At 38.4% G+C, this 20,530-nt stretch overlaps 1 protein-coding gene across 1 annotated transcript in view; it reads right to left on the bottom strand.

Moving 5' to 3' along the window:
- LOC135479284 (GRIP and coiled-coil domain-containing protein 2-like) overlaps nt 1-20,530 on the bottom strand; it is a 49,554-nt gene that overhangs the window by 10,224 nt on the left and 18,800 nt on the right. The window contains exons 9-18 of the mRNA XM_064759104.1: nt 12,209-12,316; nt 11,040-11,165; nt 10,325-10,487; nt 9,875-9,975; nt 8,690-8,767; nt 6,751-6,930; nt 3,924-4,006; nt 3,003-3,056; nt 1,827-1,949; nt 363-465 (exon numbers count right to left, since the gene is read on the bottom strand). Coding sequence (XP_064615174.1) covers nt 363-465; nt 1,827-1,949; nt 3,003-3,056; nt 3,924-4,006; nt 6,751-6,930; nt 8,690-8,767; nt 9,875-9,975; nt 10,325-10,487; nt 11,040-11,165; nt 12,209-12,316 — 1,119 coding nt within the window. The remainder of the gene's footprint in view (nt 1-362; nt 466-1,826; nt 1,950-3,002; nt 3,057-3,923; nt 4,007-6,750; nt 6,931-8,689; nt 8,768-9,874; nt 9,976-10,324; nt 10,488-11,039; nt 11,166-12,208; nt 12,317-20,530) is intronic.

The raw sequence follows: 20,530 nt of genomic DNA, 5'->3' as shown, positions 1-20,530 counted from the left end.
AATGCCGTAACTTTCTTGATTGATTCTTACTTTATTTCCACTTTTTGTGACAATCTATCAACCAATGCAACCCTTTTCACATTTCATTAACTGTATTTTGTCAGTCAATGGGCCCCTTCTCTGATGTTCATGATGAATTTCCCTTAATCCACCACATGTACAACCTCAACTTTAAAACTCCCCAAGTGTTAACTAAGGAATGCCAATGAGAGCTAAATGTCCAGTTTGGGTTGATGTTGTGTTCAGAACTTTTCAACAGTTCCACTACCAAACTTGTACACTGAGATACTACAAGGCTAACAATGTGCATAACTACATTACAAACCATGAAGGTAAAGAGTTCCCAAAGGGAGGTCACTCACCTTGAATGACTGTGTAAGCTGCTCATTTTGAGCTGTGAGCTGTTTGATCGTCTCAGCCATGTCAGAGTTACTGCTGTGACTTTTAAGGGTCATTTCTTCCAATCTGTGATCAGAGAGGAAACAGTCATAAATGAATAGGAGGACTTCATAAAACAGAATTTCAGAAAACAAATGCTGACAATATAAAATTTTTTTCAAATTTGTACCTGTACATGTCCACTGCATGGAACTGGAATAACTGTATTTTTTTGGACCTCTTGACATGTTGACTTAGCGGGAATCTAAACATCTTCTGACACAGTTATGCACTTTCTATATTAACACATTTGTGTCTTCCATGTATATATGAGCCACCCGCATGGGCTCTGCCCAGTTTCCTCCCACCATAATGCTGGCTGTAGTTAAGTGAACTACAAGTGTATAATTGAACTACAAGTGTATAAGTGAAATATTCTTGTATGGCATAAAAACCAATCAAATAAATAAATAAATAAATACATATGATCTGCAAAATCTTAAAACTGCACCAAGAAAAATTTGTCATAATGCATTTATATTTCAATGCTAAATCCCACTCCATTTAATTACAATAACAAGATTGTCTTGGAACATGGATTTATACACGTAGGTTTAGAAAACCAGAGATTATGTTGCAGTAAATCACAGCCCTTTGCAACAAACTTAAAAGCAAAAGCCAAACTAGTGAAAATAAGTTAAAATAGCTAAATCTGGATTCAAACTTGCAGTCTTACTGGTCAGAGGTCAATAACCTTGTAACACACTGATTGTTCCTAAATCAGCATTCTCAAAAACTTTTCACTTGCACTCGCATGATGGTGGCCAAGTTTAGTGGTAAAGGAAACTAGAGTGCCCAAGGACTGAAAGTGGGGTTGTCCAGAAGTAAATTTACATGTACAACCATGAACAGTCCCATCCAACTGATAGGCTCACCTGTACAGCAAATCTGATCTCAGCTGCTTTACTCATTTGTCTGCCTTTGCATTATTTCTAAATTTATCTATTTTCTTTCTTCCATTTTTTTTTTCTCTTTTCTCAACAGAAAAGTAATATATAGCTAATATTTAACTCTAGTCAGCGAGATATCACTTTTATCAGTGAAGGAAATCCTGACATTTCACCTTTTATATAAATAATAAAATCATGCCTATAGATTTTGAGATAGTGCAAATCTTTAATACTGCCATTACCCGTCTATGTGCAATATATATAAGCATCTGATTGAAACTCTGCTGAAATCAGTAGGTATTACACATGGACAGACAGACGAAAAGCACTATTTATTTGATTGGTGTTTTACACTGAATATTTCACTTTATATATAAGGGCAGGTAGCATTATGGTGGAAGGAGACCGGGCAGAGCCTCTGGGCAAAGCCACGACCACAAACACAAAATACACGACAAGGCCTAGTTATGGTAAATTTATTAGCATGATCCTGCCAACCTGAGTTTGTAGGAGTTTTCCTTCTCCTGAATCTCCTGCAGAAGTCTGTTTTGTCTGTCCAGCAGTCGTTCATGATCCTCTTGTAGGACTTCGTTCTCATGGCGAATGGCAAGCAGGGTCTCACTGCAAAGGGTAAACATTGCATTATTTATTTATTCAATTACTTACTATTTCATGTATATTTCACTTATATGACAGCAGCCAACATTCTGGTGGAAGGAAACCGTGCAAAGCCAAGGGGAAGCCAATGATTATCCAGAATGATGGCAGAACTCTGGCGTAAGCCTATGGCCAGAGAGGAAGCCAGCAAGAGCTAGACTTGAACTCACAGCGCCCGCATTGGCGAGAGGCTCCTAGGTCACTGTGCATCTCTGGCATGCTTTGAGCTTTGAGCATGTTTTGAGAGCTATCATTGTTGACATCATCACTGCAGGTTACTGGACTTGCAGGCTGGCTGCTAGGGCATTTTTCAGTGGGGACAGATCATGTCCACAGAGTTGTTTTGAGAGCTATCATTGTTGACATCATCACTTTCGGGCTGGCTGTAAGGCATTTTTCAGTGGGGACAGATCATGTCAACAGGGTTGTTTTGAGAGCTACCATTGTTGACATCATCACTGCAGGTTACTGGACTTCCAGGCTGGCTGCTAGGGCATTTTTCAGTGGGGACAGATCATGTCCACAGAGTTGTTTTGAGAGCTATCATTGTTGACATCATCACTTTCAGGCTTGGTGCCCTATTGGCATTTTTCCAGTGGGGGCATTTTTAATATCAAACGATACTTTACAGCAAGTTTTTAACCACACAAAAAGAAGACTGAGAAATTTTATACGTCATTACACATCCTAAACTGCATAATTATTGGCAATAAAAAAAGAACTGTTTCATCTATCTTTAAAGAAATGGCTGTCCTACTTTTAAAGATATAAACTGCGAAAGGCTTTAATTGCTCATGAACAAAATCCTGACACATAATAATGCTGTACAGCTTAAATCCCAATCATTCCAAGTGAGATATATTCACCACTGTCTTCTCTCACATGTCATACAGCAAAACAGAGACAAGGCAATGACACAGATGGCCACATACCTACTACTGATTTGAGGTTATGACCTTTTGTAGAGATTACTGGATATTTGATGTAATAGACACAGACCTCAAATCTGTAACTCACCATGTTTCTTCATGTTTGGCCTTCATCTGTTCGACAATCTTCTCAAGTCTCTCTCTAAAGATAAAAACATAGCTAATAGTCAGTAAGAATCCCAAACATAGAGGGGAGGGGGGGGGGGGGGGAAATACAGGAAAAGAAACTTCCATCAAAAAGTGATAACTAGCTGACCTCCATTAGCATAACAACTAGTTTTGGACATTTTGTTTAACTGTTGGACACTTTATAAATTTTCAGGAAAGTCTGCTGATCAGCTTAAAATTCCCATCCCTGGCAATATCAAAATGAAACTGATGAGTTATCCAAAGAAAAGATCAGTGACTGGCCATAAAATCACACGATGTGCTATTAATAAAGGAGTCCCATTCCCATTTACACACTGAATGAACCTCAATACAAAAAATATTGCATTGTTTCTCTATGAAAATAAAACATGCAAGTTTAAATTGACCATGACAACAATTTTCATGAGAAATAAAAATGGACCAAAATGTTGATGATGGCAGTCAAAAAGGAACAGTAAATTATCTTTTTTTCCCGAAATTTCAGGTTTGCAGATCTGCCAAATGAATCTGGAAATAAAATATATCTTGCTTAATTTATTTAATTTATCTTATTTGATTGGTGTTTTACACCGTACTCAAGAATACTTCACTTATACAATGGCAGCCAGTATTACGGTGGGAGGAAATCCAGCAGAGACCCTTGACCATCTGCAGGCTGCTGCCACACCTTCCCACATATGGTACGTGACTTGAACTCACGGCCACCGCATTGGTGTTAGGCTCCTGGGTCATTACGTCATGTTGGCATGCTAACACCCTTGGCCAAAGTGGGCCCTCACCACACTCCATCTTGCTTAAAGTTCCAAAAGTATTTTAATACAGCTGCATACAAAATAGTAACATGGATATTTGAACTCACTTCTCTGCCTTATCACTCTCCGCAAATATGGTTTCCTGAGGAGTCTTCGTCTTCTGCTGCTTCAGGACATTATGAACTCTAATCTAAAATCAGAATTGTGATCGTAAAATTCAGCCAATGTGAACTCAGAATGTTACAATGAATCCCAGCCTAATAAATAGTAAAAACCAGGCATTGCAAACTGTGACCTAAAACCAAAACGTTACAATGAATCCCAGCCTAATAAATAGTAAAAACCAGGCACTGCAAACTGTGACCTAAAACCAAAATGTTACAATGAATCCGAGCCTAGTAAATAGTAAAAACCAGGCACTGCAAACTGTGACCTAAAACCAAAATGTTACAATGAATCCCAGCCTAATAAATAGTAAAAACCAGGCATTGCAAACTGTGACCTAAAACCAAAACGCTACAATGAATCCCAGCCTAATAAATAGTAAAAACCAGGCACTGCAAACTGTGACCTAAAACCAAAACGCTACAATGAATCCCAGCCTAATAAATAGTAAAAACCAGGCACTGCAAACTGTGACCTAAAACCAAAACGTTACAATGAATCCCAGCCTAGTAAATAGTAAAAACCAGGCACTGCAAACTGTGACCTAAAACCAAAACGTTACAATGAATCCGAGCCTAGTAAATAGTAAAAACCAGGCACTGCAAACTGTGACCTAAAACCAAAACGTTACAATGAATCCCAGCCTAATAAATAGTAAAAACCAGGCACTGCAAACTGTGACCTAAAACCAAAACGTTACAATGAATCCCAGCCTAATAAATAGTAAAAACCAGGCACTGCAAACTGTGACCTAAAACCAAAACGTTACAATGAATCCCAGCCTAGTAAATAGTAAAAACCAGGCACTGCAAACTGTGACCTAAAACCAAAACGTTACAATGAATCCGAGCCCAATAAATAGTAAAAACCAGGCCTTGTAAAATCAGAATGTTATCATGAATTGCTGCCTAATCAATACAGTAACATAATTCCAAAAACTTTAACATTAAAATTAATGGTGAGCCAAGTGTGCTCAAATTGAAAAAAAAAAATACACAGTTGAGACTATTCCATTTCACTAATAAAATAGGGGGGCTGGAATGTGCTGTCAGAAAGCCTGTTTTTTTAAAAATTTGACAGCTCACACTGTCCAAGGACAAAGGCAAATTGAACTTGGTCAAGTTGGTCAAGTAGTAAAGCTTAAAGGTGAAATATTTACCATTACTGACATCATGTGGCCAATAGGCACTTATCCCGTCTATGAGATATACAGAGGTTGCATCAAACAACAAGCATCTAGGTACTATATCTGGATAAGCGCATCATGGGCAATGATGTGTTTTTTCAATGTACTTTTACTAGTAACCCCTTCAAAAGCGGCGGACTACTAGCATTACATCCATGTGATGGGAGGGAACAGCTTGTGCTACATGAGGGCTGACATCTTCCGTGATGCAGGGCTTAGTTGACGGTAAACAAACCACTGTCTCTGCGCCACTGCAGCCACTGTTTTCAGCCACGCTGGTGTTGGATTACATGGGACAATGTCTGTAACTGGCCACCAGAATGAGGTCAGTCTGAAATCAGTTACATACAGCTAGAGTCCGTCTGAAGGACAACGCTGCTCTTTGAGACGTGTTTTACACCCAACTGTTGTTTTCTCCCAGTCATCAGATGGCTGTGTCAGCGCGCCTGGCCCCATAGCTACCGTCACCCAGACAAAGAATGTGACCCGAGTTGAAGAAGTTGTAGGCCTGAGTCTGCCCAAATCGGCTCCACATGGTCATCAAATTCTCGGCAACGCTACTGTATCAGGAAGCACCTTCCATTTAAGCTTCAACTGAATCTACAAGTTTCTCCACGAATAAATAGTTCACTTCTGACAGTTTTTTTTATATTAGTTTGACTTCAATTCCTTAAAATCATCATTCCTCTGTGGTCGAAAAACTGTTATGTTCGAATTTGGACATGGAGAGGTGCTGGTGAGAAATGTGCTTTGTTTGGTCAATAACTGTCACGTGTCTCCCTCTGACTGGATAATTTATTTCTCATCCATTCCCTTGACATGCATTTGCCCCAAATCATAACACAGCCTAGGCCCTTAGATATTAACAAAAAGGAGAGAGCAGTTGTAATATAAAATCAGAATTATAATGGTTGAAGGATTTCACTACAAAGGTCACACCAGGGTTCGAGCTCGGGTCTTAGCTGCCGAAGACCGCACTCTACCAATTGAGCTAAAGGGAAATTCTCACTAGCTACTGCTAGTATAAGCACTGGAAAGCTGCTCCCGTTACACAATGAATCCCAGCTTAATAAATCCAGGCATTGTGAACTGACATCCAAAATTAGACTGTTATAATGAATCCGAGTCATAAATAGTCAAAAACCGGGCACAGTAAGCTGTGACCTAAAATCAGAATGTCACAATGAACTTAAATAAAAGATAAAAATAGTCAGAAAGGCCACGGGATCATGAGGCAATCAACACTTCCAATGGCTTCAAAATTGTTATTTTCTTATGTTAAAATATTGCTTGACAACATTAAACCTGGGTAGGTCATTGTAAAACAACTTCAGCTACAATAACTGATACGAATTAACCTACCAAGTTAAATGACTGAAATTTTAACGTAAGTCTATTAACGTAACTCTGATCTAAAGTCAGAATCTTACAACAAAAGCCTAATAACAAAAAACAACCCCTCCCTCTCCCCCCCCCCAACCCCCCAGACTAAATATACAATGCCCACAAAGAATCACAGTATACAATGAAATCAATCTAACTGAGCTATGCTTAGGACATTTGTCATATCTGCAATGGTTCACCTTATAGCTTTCAAACTCAGCCTGTATGGAGGTTCTCTCACTCCGCGCAAGGTCCAGCTCTTCCTGTAGACTCTGGACCCGACTCTCCAGCGACCTCAATGACCTCTGACTGGAGTCTGTCGTTGTCTTAGTGCGCTGCTCCAGCTTCTGATTCTCATTGGCCAAATCTGCCAGTTGTACCTGGAGAGAACAGCAGTAAATATTGAAATGCTGACAGACACTGCAGGATCACATAAGAAATGGTCAAATCTTCCAGTTGCACGTGGGGAGGACAACAGTATGTGTTGTGAAATGCTGACAGACACTGCAGGATCACATAAGAAATAGCCAAATCTGCCAGTTGTACATGGAGAGAACAGCAGTAAATATGTGAAATGCTGACAGACACTGCAGGATCACATAAGAAATGGTCAAATCTTCCAGTTGCACGTGGGGAGGACAACAGTATGTGTTGTGAAATGCTGACAGACACTGCAGGATCACATAAGAAATAGCCAAATCTGCCAGTTGTACATGGAGAGAACAGCAGTAAATATGTGAAATGCTGACAGACACTGCAGGATCACATATGTGCATGTATTTGTGATGTGCCTCCTTGTTGCAGGAAGGATTTCCACTCCTCTTTTATCTAGTGCTGCTTCCCTGAAATGCTGAACGCTAAGCGAAGAAGCTAAAACTTTTTCTTTTAAGGTCTTAGATCTGACCTGACCCAGGACTGACCTTGGATCTTCCGCCCCTTGAAGTGGACGCTCTACCAACTGAGTTATTGGGGCCAGTGGGGCCAGTGACAAAATATTTGAAGCAATGGCTGACACTGTTGGGATCACTGTACAATTGGCCAAATCTGCAAGCTGTACCTCAAGAGGACAACAGTAGATATGTGACACACTGACTGACACTGTAGGGGTCACACGACAAATGGCCAAATCTGCCAGCTGTACCTTGAGAGGACAACAGTAGATATGTGACACACTGACTGACACTGTAGGGGTCACACGACAAATGGCCAAATCTGCCAGCTGTACCTCAAGAGGACAACAGTAGATATGTGACACACTGACTGACACTGTAGGGGTCACACGACAAATGGCCAAATCTGCCAGCTGTACCTCAAGAGGACAACAGTAGATATGTGACACACTGACTAACACTGTAGGGGTCACACGACAAATGGCCAAATCTGCCAGCTGTACCTCAAGAGGACAACAGTAGATATGTGACACACTGACTGACACTGTAGGGGTCACACGACAAATGGCCAAATCTGCCAGCTGTACCTCAAGAGGACAACAGTAGATATGTGACACACTGACTGACACTGTAGGGGTCACACAACAAATGGCCAAATCTGCCAGCTGTACCTTGAGAGGACAACAGCAAATATGTGTGACACTGCTGACCCCCAACATTTTCTTCCATTCTGTCAAACTCCCCATCGAGTGAGTGAGTGAGTGATTGGGGTTTAACGTCGTACTCAACAATTTTTCAGTCATATGACGACGAAGGAATCCTTAGGGTGCATGTACATGTAATGTGCCTCCTTGTTGCAGGACGGATTTCCACCGCTCTTTTATTTTAGTGCTGCTTCACTGAGATGACTTACTGAAGGCGAGTAAGCCGACCCGCCCGAGCCATTATACTGATACGGGTCAACCAGTTGTTGCACTATCGCTTTCATGCTGAATGCCAAGCGACGAAGTTACAACTTCCTCTTTTAAAGTCTTAGGTGTGACTCGATCAACGATTGATCCTGGATCTACCGGTCCCGAAGCGGACGCTCTACCAACTGTGCTATCCGGGCTGGTAACTCCCTTTTGAAGAATGGGATTTAAGCTCATCTCATGTGTACCGGGAGTTGGGAACCATGTCTTGCTATGAGAATTTTTTGAACACGTTAAATTGCCAGAATTTCACTTTGAAGTTATTGACCTTGACTGACCTTGTATTCCTCGACCTGTTGTATGAGATGTTCCAACTGTCCCTTCAGCTGAGCCTCCGATGTCTTCTGTTCTGATGTCTAACAAACACAAAACATGATACACACTCAGTATGTCGCTGTTTATTTGCACCAACTTAAAACTGAAATTTGACAGGCATACATGCTTTACTTAACCCCTTTCTCATAGCCAGATGGTATCACGGAATCTTTGTGATTGGTTAAACATTTCATGACAACATGTGTTCATTGTTTTCACTGGTACATATTAGTATAGATACTAGAGCCCCTGAACATTTTCACATTATCACATGTAAGTATATACTAGAACCCATAAACATTTTCACATTATCACATGTAAGTATATACTAGAACCCATAAACATTTTCACATTATCACATGTAAGCACATACTCGAACCCATAAACATTTTCACATTATCACATGTAAGAACATACTAGAACCCATAAGTATTTTCACATTATCATGTGTAAGCACATACTCGAACCCATAAACATTTTCACATTATCACATGTAAGAACATACTAGAACCCATAAGTATTTTCACATTATCATGTGTAAGCACATACTCGAACCCATAAACATTTTCACATTATCACATGTAAGAACATACTAGAACCCATAAGTATTTTCACATTATCATGTGTAAGCACATACTCGAACCCATAAACAGTTTCACATTATCACATGTAAGAACATACTAGTACCCACAACCATTTTCACATTATCACATCATATTGCTGTCTTGCGTATGTTAAATTTTGACAGGCACTTTGATGCTTCTTTTTGAAACGATGAACAAAATGCCTACGATATGTGTTAAAGTAGCCAATAAACCAGAAAACAAGTGGATCCCATACATAAAAGGCATTAAAACACACACTAAAGAGACAGCAGCATAAAATAACACTTAAGCATATTTGGAATCATATATCTGTTTGTTTGGAAACAGACGTCATTTCCTCTCTGCCTGGACCTTAATACCCAAATTGCTATCCATTAAAAATTTAATATGCCAAAAAAAAAAGAGTATATAAAGTAAGAGTATAAAAGAGTATAAAGAGTTTATATATAGAGTATAAAAAAAAGAGCTCTGTGGTAAAGGGAGGCAACAATCCTAATGAAAGCATTCAATCATTCAGTAAAACAAAATGTGTGTGCACAGTACCAGTTTGGTGGCCTCGACCAAGTCTTTCTTGGTCTTCACCAGCAGCTGTTTGAGTTTGTTCCCACGATCCTCTGCCTGTAGTTTCTGTTCATCTAGGGACTCTATACAAAAATAACAAAACAGGATCATTTCTCACAAACCTTTTTTGTATAATTCAAGCACAGTCATGTGACAGTGATTTTTCATTTTTTACCAATCTGTTACCTCCTTCCTTTCGTCAGAAGACAGTAGGTACATGATAATAAATACAAAAGCAAGAAAATCTATTGTGGATAGGCAAGAATTTTTTTTTTCCACATCTATCCTGGCTCCAATTCTCTGCCTGATTCAGACTCCCTAATCTTTCTCTTGAAATTAGAGAACTTTCAGAGCTTTTTCAGGTCTTGAATTAAACAATTTCTTTTAAACTTAGTGCAAATGCTGAAAGCAACAACAATGACAGCCCCCTACCGTTCTCCTTCTGCAAGGAGGCCACCATGGAGTTGACTCTCTCTACCTCAGCCTCCAGAGCCTGTATACAGCTGTCCTTCTCAGCCAGAGCAGCATTTAGAGACTCGATCGTCCTTTCATAATCAGCCATTTCCAGGTCCATCATGTTACTCTGTGTCGCTTCCTGCATGAGAGTTCAGACAAAGTTTTCAACAGAAATCAGAAGATTTTTCACATGTGGATCAGTGAAAATACAGGCTTAAGATCTGAACCAGTAACTTCTGGCATATCTAGGAACAATTATCTAGGGACAATTTAGCAAATGTTCTGTGCATATTAACAGAAATATTCTTGAGAGTGTAGCATTAACACCAATCAAATAAATAAATGAAATGTAACTGTTCTGACTGTACGTTAAATCTCAACAAATGAATTTGAACTGAATTTTGAAATCCCCCCCCCAAAAAAAAACACGTGCTATAATTTAAGTATAGTACATCTGTGATGAATTCATTTCACACCAACTATAATACTTATTATCAAAGCATCTCGGTACAGTTGCACAGAAGGTCATTGTCAAATTTCGTTTGCATATAACTGCATGTTTGAAATGGTTTCATTTATTTCATGCAACAATGGCTGGTTTTAGAAAAGAATTATTCGTACAGAAGAATTATTCTGTACGAACACAAATCGAGTAGGCCTGAAGTTACCGATATAAAGGGAAATAACTGACTTGAGCAGCCTCACTAAGCCTTTGCTCCATCTCCTGTAGTTTGGCCCGCAGTGAGGCCACAGCTTTCTCATGGTCCTCCTTCAGCTGTTTAATGGTGGACTCCTGTTCTGATAGCTTGATGGACAGCTGGCAAACAAAACAATACAAAAATTAACACACTGGTTTTTTTACTGACTTATATATTAATGCCAAATGCAGTGTAAAATTTTTTTCATTTTGGTTTTTTAATGACTTAGTTAGTGTTCAACATCAGGCTAGGAAATCTGGAGGAAATCAGTGTTAGGAGGACACCTGAGAGCCCACTTGAAACCAAGAGTGCCCATTGGAAAGTGAAGTACAAGTGCCTTGAGAAAACTAGAGCCCTCAGAGGAAACTAAGGGTGCCTGGTGGGAACATGAGTATAAGTGCTTGGACGGAGTGCCCAGTGGAAACTAAAGTATAAGTGCTTGGAGGGAGTGCCCAGTGGAAACTAAAGTATAAGTGCTTGGAGGGAGTGCCCAGTGGGAACTACAGTATAAGTGCTTGGAGATAGTGCTGAGCGGGAGCTGACGTACAAGTGCCAGTAATCCCATAAAGGTGGCCTTGTGTGTTCAGCAGAAGTCACATCACTAAGTCATACTTTTTATTTCCTTGTTTTTTTTTTTGGTGCCATACTCAAGCATATTTCATTTTAACACATGATAGAAGACATTTCTGGAGTAAAAAAAAAACAAAAAAAAACAGACTGGCCAAAATAAATCACCACCCATAGCAAGTTACATGTACCCAAAATGATCATAAGATTTATCCATGACTAACTTTCCTGATTCTGAGAGTTCAAATGATTTTAGAAAGGTGTTTTGACGTTTGCTTGTAACATGGAATGATATCTACTGGAAAATTGGAAGTTTCAGCAATAATAAATAATATTTTGTAACATTTATTTGCCTCTATAAATGCACCTTTTTAGGCAAAATTTTAGGTCATTTAGGGTACCTGACAATCCTTCTGACTTCAAGCCAAAGCAGCGAGAGCCGGACTTGAACTCGCATTGGATGCAGTGGTCAAGAGCCTCATGTTTGCAGCCAGTTCTAGCGCTGTGACCGTCTGAACCAGCGAAGGCCTGTGATGCCATCCCGCTGACAGTACTGTAACTAGCAATATACAATATGGAAATCGAAAGTTCTTACCTGTTGCTTGCCCTTGGACATTTCCTCCATCTGAATCCTGTAGGCATCTCTCTCCTTCTCCAGGGACTGCAACTTCGACTTTTGCTCTGACAAAGTAGAGTCCTGATTCTAGAAAAAGAGAAATCAAATTCTTATTAAATCCTGCATTTAGTAATTCATAGACAAACTTCAAGTGAAAGACAGCACCTGATTCCGTATAATAGTCTAAGCAGTAGCCTATGTGTCAGATAAAAGTTGTGGACTTCAGCGATGAAGGCCCATGTGATAAACATAGTTTTCTTGGAAATTGGACATACTGGAAGAATATTTCTTGCACTGTTTGAACTGTTGTTAGAGTAGGCCTACTATATCATTTACAAGGAACTTTAGCGACCCTGTTTAAAGAGCCTAGTTGCAGATGCACGGCCAGTGTATTCCTGGTTCAGGTCGTAGCCTCTGGCCAGAGGAATTGTGCTGGTGACTTTTACCCCTATTAAATGTTTACAAAATTACAACAGGATTGCTATGCAACTACATTCATGCTCAGTTTCAAAGCTGGATTTAAGCTTCAGATTTGTAGCGATGGCTTCTAAGATGAAAGCAGTGCTGATCTAGCTACTAATTGCGGATGTCAGAGAAAGCACATCAGCTTGAAAGGGGGTTTCAATAATTCTACTGCAATGTATAAAAAAAAAAAACAAAAACAGGAAAAACATCCACTGAATGTGACAAAGATGAAGGAGCAAAACTTAAATTCTTCAGCTGTAATAAATTCAGAAGAAAAAATTGATTAAGCTCTAAAATGAATGTCAAAAATTGTATTTGAGGAGATGATGGCAGTTTGAGCCGAGACGGCATGCTACTGCCTCACATATTTTGTGATACCATCACTGAATATTACACGGCTTGTAAATCAACTGATTTTACATGTACGTCTGTGCTGGTCCGTAAATGATACAGACGTGTCCCACAGCACTTTGTGAAATGGCCCTTCCGCTACACGAAATGAAATCGTTGCCAACAATCTCAAAATGATACCTTATACAGTAGTTCTGTGCTATCATATGTCACTTCATGAAGTGAATGGGTAAAGGCCACGTCATAGCTTTGGCCCTGCAAATTGATTGGATAAAATTCTCAAGATGGCTGCCATCGGTGGAGTATTGTTATTTTTTTTTTCTACGTGTTATTCAGCGAAATCTCATTAAAATAATAAAGTATGATACTTTTTAAAAAGCTTGCGTGTCCTGCTTTCGACTGAAATATGATTTAGCCTGGTGCAGCCTTGTCCTTTAGGATCAGCTGGAGACCATTCTTGTGCCAGACAATATGGTTTACAGTTTTCATGACACTTCTGTATCCATTCGAAATTCTGATGTAAGAAAAAAGATAATTGTACATTTGCACTTTCAGATCTCATCAAAATAAAAAAAATTAGATGCATGAAATCATTATGACAAAGTGCAAGTCCTTTTTTTTATGCATTCTTGAACTAAATTAATACTAAAATAAAATAGTTTTAAAAAGTCTTAAAAGCAACCATGTTTTCAAAAATTTTACACAACGCATAAGGAAAAATAATGTAGGACTGTAACTATATTTGTTATAATTTGGAATATGCATACGGGCCTATCTGCCTATCAGAAAAGATCATGAAGAATTCAAGTATAAAGATATCAATTCATGAAACAAAAAAGCTCTACATGTATATCATGGGGAATGTATACAACAGGCCTTTGTTATACATGGAACAGGCCTAAAATCGCTGGCCTCCAGTCCACAATGGAACATGTATAAAGTAGGCCTGCATTATGGAATGTGTATAAAGGTAGACTAGGCCTGCACTACGAAAGGTGCATAAAACAGGCCTGTACTATGGAATATACATGTACATAAAGTAAGCCTGCATTATGGAATGTGTATAGGCCTAAAGGTAGACTAGGCCTGCACTATGAAAGGTGCATAAAATAGGCCTGTACTATGGAATATACATGTACATAAAGTAAGCCTGCATTATGGAATGTGTATAAAGGTAGAATAGGCCTGCACTACGAAAGGTGCATAAAACAGGCCTGTACTATGGAATATACATGTACATAAAGTAAGCCTGCATTATGGAATGTGTATAAAGGTAGAATAGGCCTGCACTATGAAAGGTGCATAAAATAGGCCTGTACTATGGAATATACATGTACATACAGTAAGCCTGCATTATGGAATGTGTATAAAGGTAGAATAGGCCTGCACTACGAAAGGTGCATAAAATAGGCCTGTACTATGGAATATACATGTACATAAAGTAAGCCTGCATTATGGAATGTGTATAAAGGTAGACTAGGCCTGCACTATGAAAGGTGCATAAAACAGGCCTGTACTATGGAATATACATGTACATAAAGTAAGCCTGCATTATGGAATGTGTATAAAGGTAGACTAGGCCTGCACTATGAAAGGTGCATAAAACAGGCCTGTACTATGGAATATACATGTACATACAGTAAGCCTGCATTATGGAATGTGTATAAAGGTAGACTAGGCCTGCACTATGAAAGGTGCATAAAACAGGCCTGTACTATGGAATATACATTTACATAAAGTAAGCCTGCATTATGGAATGTGTATAAAGGTAAACTAGGCCTGCACTATGAAAGGTGCATAAAATAGGCCTGTACTATGGAATATACATGTACATACAGTAAGCCTGCATTATGGAATGTGTATAAAGGTAGACTAGGCCTGCACTATGAAAGGTGCATAAAATAGGCCTGTACTATGGAATATACATGTACATAAAGTAAGCCTGCATTATGGAATGTGTATAAAGGTAGAATAGGCCTGCACTATGAAAGGTGCATAAAACAGGCCTGTACTATGGAATATACATGTACATAAAGTAAGCCTGCATTATGGAATGTGTATAAAGGTAGACTAGGCCTGCACTATGAAAGGTGCATAAAACAGGCCTGTACTATGGAATATACATGTACATAAAGTTTTGATGGAATATGTACATTTATCCCGCATCAGACAAAATACTCTGCCTTTCATTGGACAGCAACGGTAATGTGGGGTAAAGATATATTTTCTCGAATGTGTCTGCTGAGATGGTTATCTCCCTTTGTCGAGATGTGACTACAATGGCCACATCGCTGGTGTATAGATTCACCTATACATCGGTTTTCTGCACTGAATTGATGGGTCTTTGCAGGACAAATTCATTACATGGTGACTCAGTGATAGGACACAGAAACATATGGTGTCAGTGACTTTCATATTGGGCGAGGTGTCTATGAGGATTACTGACACCATATAGTTCCGTATCCCATCACTGAGTAACCATGTAACTAATGCCATATGTAGTGCTAAATTTTTTTCATTTTGGTTTTATGTGCTTTGATATATAATAGATACAACAAAGCAGTTTACCTCTTTAAAACTTGTTGCAAACAGATGTACATTATTTGGCTAATAGCACATTATTGCAACAAATACAATCAAGAGTATACACACATGACAAACATTTCAACAACAACAAAGCGAAAAATTAAAATAAGGCAACAGCAAAAGTGAGAAAATAAAGCCATCAAAACCGCATTCAAAAGGCTTAACACATCAACAGTGATGAAACAAATAAAGACATTCACAGTGCATAACAAAAGTTCCAGTTAACTTTATGTTCCAGCAATGTACGTATATTAATAAATTCTTGTGTTCACAAATACCTTAGAGGATACAGCATTCAGAGAGGAAATTAAACAAAACTTAGTTATATCAATATCAATATTATTTGTTGTTTCATTATTTGCATAAATAAAAGTAGGTTCAGAAAAGAAAAAAAAACACAAGAAAATCCATACATGCTTCATAGGTTGGAAGAGCACATGTTAATTACTGAGTTAAGAAAAACCTTATCTGTCACAACAGAAGAGCATCTTTCACTGACAAGGGTTAAGTTTGAGTTGATTGGGCAATAAAATGACCGGTGATGATTAAAATTAAATACATATTAATTTTCAATAGTCAAGAGCCAAGACAATATGTTACGTTAATGCATCAAATTCCACAATGCTTCTTTCATAATTTTATTTATAATAGAATTTGTTAACATCTAGAGTACATACATAAATATTGGTGAGGGCAAGGGTTAACCCTCTACCCTATAATACAAAAGTGTATTCAGTATGCATATAGCTGCAAGCAACACTCCTGGCAGGCAGACCTGGTGATTCACAATAACAATGCTGTATATATATATATGCCATATTGATTTTAACCCTTGTTCTGCCTGACCTGGAGTATTTGCGGTGACAATATCAAATTAGATCAGATCCAGGCAAAATTGTCTCTTGATTCTATTCACACATACATGCACACAGTCACATTATTTGACATGCAAACATTAATTTTTTCCCAGTATATTAAAAACAACCAAAGAGTTAATTGATTGGGTGGTGTTTACTGCCGGTCTGAGATATTTCACATAATACAAGATGGGAGTCAGTTTCAAGGACGGAGGATTTATCTAGTGTACTAAGAGTAAACCACCACCCTTTGGCAAATAACCGACAAACTTTTTCACATACGTTGAGCATGTAGGCTTATAGAGTTTTACACACAGAGCTATATGTAAATGTAGCACGCTGTGTAGGCAATATTGGTGCGAGGCAAGTTATTCCCAGCAAAATTCATGCAAGGCCACACGAAATGGTGATGCATTACTTCGTGTTTCTCACTCAATAAGAGCCCCTTTCAGAATGTCCTCCATCATGTCCAAAAAAACTTGGGCGAGAAATACGAAGTAAGTAAATCAACTTTCTGGCATTTTTTACTGATTTTTTTTAACTGAGATGACAACTTGAACATTTAATTGGATTCTTCTGTTTTTCTCGACCAATGCTCCATGAGCACTGTCCTCTATCATGTCCCAGAAAACTTGAGAGAGAAAAAGGAATCAACATTCTGGACATTTTTTACTGATTTTTTCTTTTTTAGTCAGTTGTCATCTTGAAAATATAGATTGGGTTTTTCTGTTTATGTAGATCAATGCTCCATAAAATAATTAAGAGCTCCACAATAAACTTTGCAAAATGTTCAGAACTTCAGTCGTAATCAAGAATTGAAGACTATGGTTTAATGTCAACTCGGCATATACAAAGGACAAGACCTACTGTGCATGGCCAGAAAACATCAGTATGAATGCCTAACAGCTTTACACCATTTCAGTGCTGCAGCCTTTATCTTGGCGAAGAACCTGTCAGGATGCAGACGTGTATTAAATACAATAATACACCCAGACTAATGGTAAAGAAAGGGTTAACTGGAGGTTTTGTATCGATATACAAGGAGGCTGTGTGACAGGTGTACTTTATCACCTAGATCATTTGTCCATCTCCAGTAAACCTTCCAGGTAACCCTATAACTGTAGATTAGAAATATCAATGGCTACTAGAGTAAGCCTGCAAATAATCAGCATGACGAAGACATTGTCGGGCATCAAATCCTGTCTTGTAAGGCGAGATATTTGGGGACAAAATATTTGGCGACTTACATGCAATTCACATGTAAATAACATAAATGTACAGAAGCTTAAAAATACTATTCAACTGGAATGAATGAGAATGAATGAGAATGAATGAAGATTCTTGGGTATCACAGTATGTCTTGTGTTATTTGCTGTATTGGAGCAGATTACCAATCCTGTACACTATCAATACACTAAAGTGAACATGAAGTCTCCCACTATTTATTCACACAAAAAATGATACTGGACACAGTCATCACAGAAAAATATGTGAAAAGTTCTGTAAATTTTGAAAGCTGAGAAAATGAAGTTCAGCACTGAGGATATGGCACAGACGGACAATTCACTCCGATTAGCCATGTTGTTAAAGCCCTTATGAACTTGGCCAGTCACTAGCGCCAAAAGTGTCAAGTAATAACTGGCTGTCATGTCAGAAAACCTATCAGCTCTTGAATGTCGGTGTGATTTCTCATAGTGGATAGACAGATACTGATGCAATAAATTCGATTTTGCCGTTGGTTTTAAGTGTTAAACTGATGCATTTTTAACCACACATCTATGAGGAGGGAACTGAGAATGGCTGCTTGTGCCACATACGTGCATGTTGAACAGGATACTGCAGTAACTTGTCAGTGTGAGTAGGCAAGAAAACCGCCTCGGGAGTGATAGCGCTTGAAAAAAATTTATATGGGTTTGCATTATTTTTGCCTTAGCTAAGTCAGATTTAGAATGAAAATATCTTTTCAAAATCTTAATGAAGGTCTTGCTATGTTCAGTTTCTTGAAGTGGGCAGGACGGCTAAAACACGATGCTTGTGTCCGCAAACATCTCCCTAGACGAGCGCCAAACTGGTGTAGAATTTTAAAAATATTTTTAGAACATTTCTAGAATACTACTTTATTACTTAATTCAGCTTTAGTGGCAGATTTTAGGTCCACTTAAAGTATCTGTCCTGTATGTCTATACCAAGTCTAACATCAAATATCCTGATAACAGTACCCACAGATTCATTTCTTGCCACAATAATGCAGCAGTTTTGCCAAAGTGGCACTTTTAGCCATAATCGTTCATTAACTCAGATCGCTTTCTATGATATGAATGGATCAGCAGCCAGAGGGTTAAACTCTGTATTGATCATATTATGATGGAGCATGTACTTGTAGCAAGCTGTTTTGACACATATGTACTGCACGGCAGAGAAAAGTGAATTTAGAAACCCTAACCTTAATGCTGAGAGGCTACAGTGGTGCACCAAGCAAAGCAATGAGTTCCCTGACTATATATATATATATATATATATATATATATATATATATATATATATATATACTGGTTAACATTAATAAAATTTTTTCAGGGAACAACCTTTAGGAATAAGGAATTACCCAATGCAAAAGTACTGTAATTCAACCTTTTCACCTGTTTGCAAGGTGTTTATTCAAGCATATTCTGAAGGCATTATTCTGTGTAGACGGGTAAAATTATACCTTTTGTGAAGCCCTGAAATTTGGTTTCCAAAATCAACTTAAAAGTGTGCATAAATTGCACTTAAAGTTGCTTTTTCAAATACGAAAAGGTTGAGGATTTAGGGTATGTCCTATATCAATACACATACATATATGCTACTGTGACAACGCTGTACAGTGTAGTCCACATGTGTATGTTGGTTTTACTCACTGTACTTGGGGATCAATACGGTCACACTGACCTCCTGTATACATGTACCTCCTGTTACATGTACCTGTGCTTTAATAAGGACACGGCAAAATCAGGCATGTAATAACCTTAGTTACTGGTATCAGACTGCCATCAGTTAATATCACGAGGTACAGCTCTGTAGTCTGAGAAATCAAACTGTCTTGGCAAAATTCATATTCTGTATGGAACGTTTGCAAGCTCTAGGCTCACATGATGACAAGGCAGCACAGAAAAAAATGTCTTACTGCTCATAACAACTGCAACGAAAACATAGTAAAACAAAACAGAAGAAAAAAAGAATGTCATGGCAAATATTGCGTAGTAGGTTAGCTTTACATGACAAGGCTGATGTATTAGGATACTCTAGCTCACGCTTTCACAAAATCCCTTGAGAATTTTGCATTGTTTAATGAAATCACTATGTATAAAGGAGTTTTAACACAGACTGTTTACATATGGTAAATGATCTATAATTCTGCCCTACAAAAATCGTTTCTGGAGGCAAATTAATATCACAAATTATTACTTTTGCAGCTGAAACTTACACATTTTTCTAATCGGATATAATCATTTTGCCTTCCAAACAAACTTCAAAAGACCTTTCTAAGAAAACGTGGATGTATCAGAATTAGGCAAAATATGCAGCTTTAATGGTCAAGGGCAAAACTTATGGTCATTAAATTTACTGTATATATGCTTGAGTAGAGGCAATATGCACATCACTAGCCATAAAGTAAATAGCCACAGTAAATTGTTGAAAGAAAAACAATTTTAAGCACAGTATTTACTGCCATTAAATCTGTCATTAAAGCAGCAATCAGATTCAGTTATCAACCCAATGATAATTGCATGACCCATCAATGCGGCTCAACCTTAGCTATGGTCAGCTACGAACCTTGATGAACCTTCAAGCTACGGTCAGCTATGAACCTTGATGAATCTCAAGCTACGATCAGCCATGAACCTTGATGAACCTTCAAGCTACGGTCAGCTATGAACCTTGATCAACCGTCAAGCTATGGTCAGCTATGGTCAGCTATGAACCTTGATAAACCTCAAGCTACGGTCAGCTATGAACCTTGATGAACCTTCAAGCTACGGTCAGCTATGAACCTTGATGAACC

This window comes from Liolophura sinensis, chromosome 12 (genome assembly GCF_032854445.1).
Source record: "Liolophura sinensis isolate JHLJ2023 chromosome 12, CUHK_Ljap_v2, whole genome shotgun sequence".
NCBI classification, from domain to species: Eukaryota; Metazoa; Mollusca; class Polyplacophora; order Chitonida; family Chitonidae; genus Liolophura; species Liolophura sinensis.
This window is presented reverse-complemented; position numbering and strand designations above follow the sequence as displayed.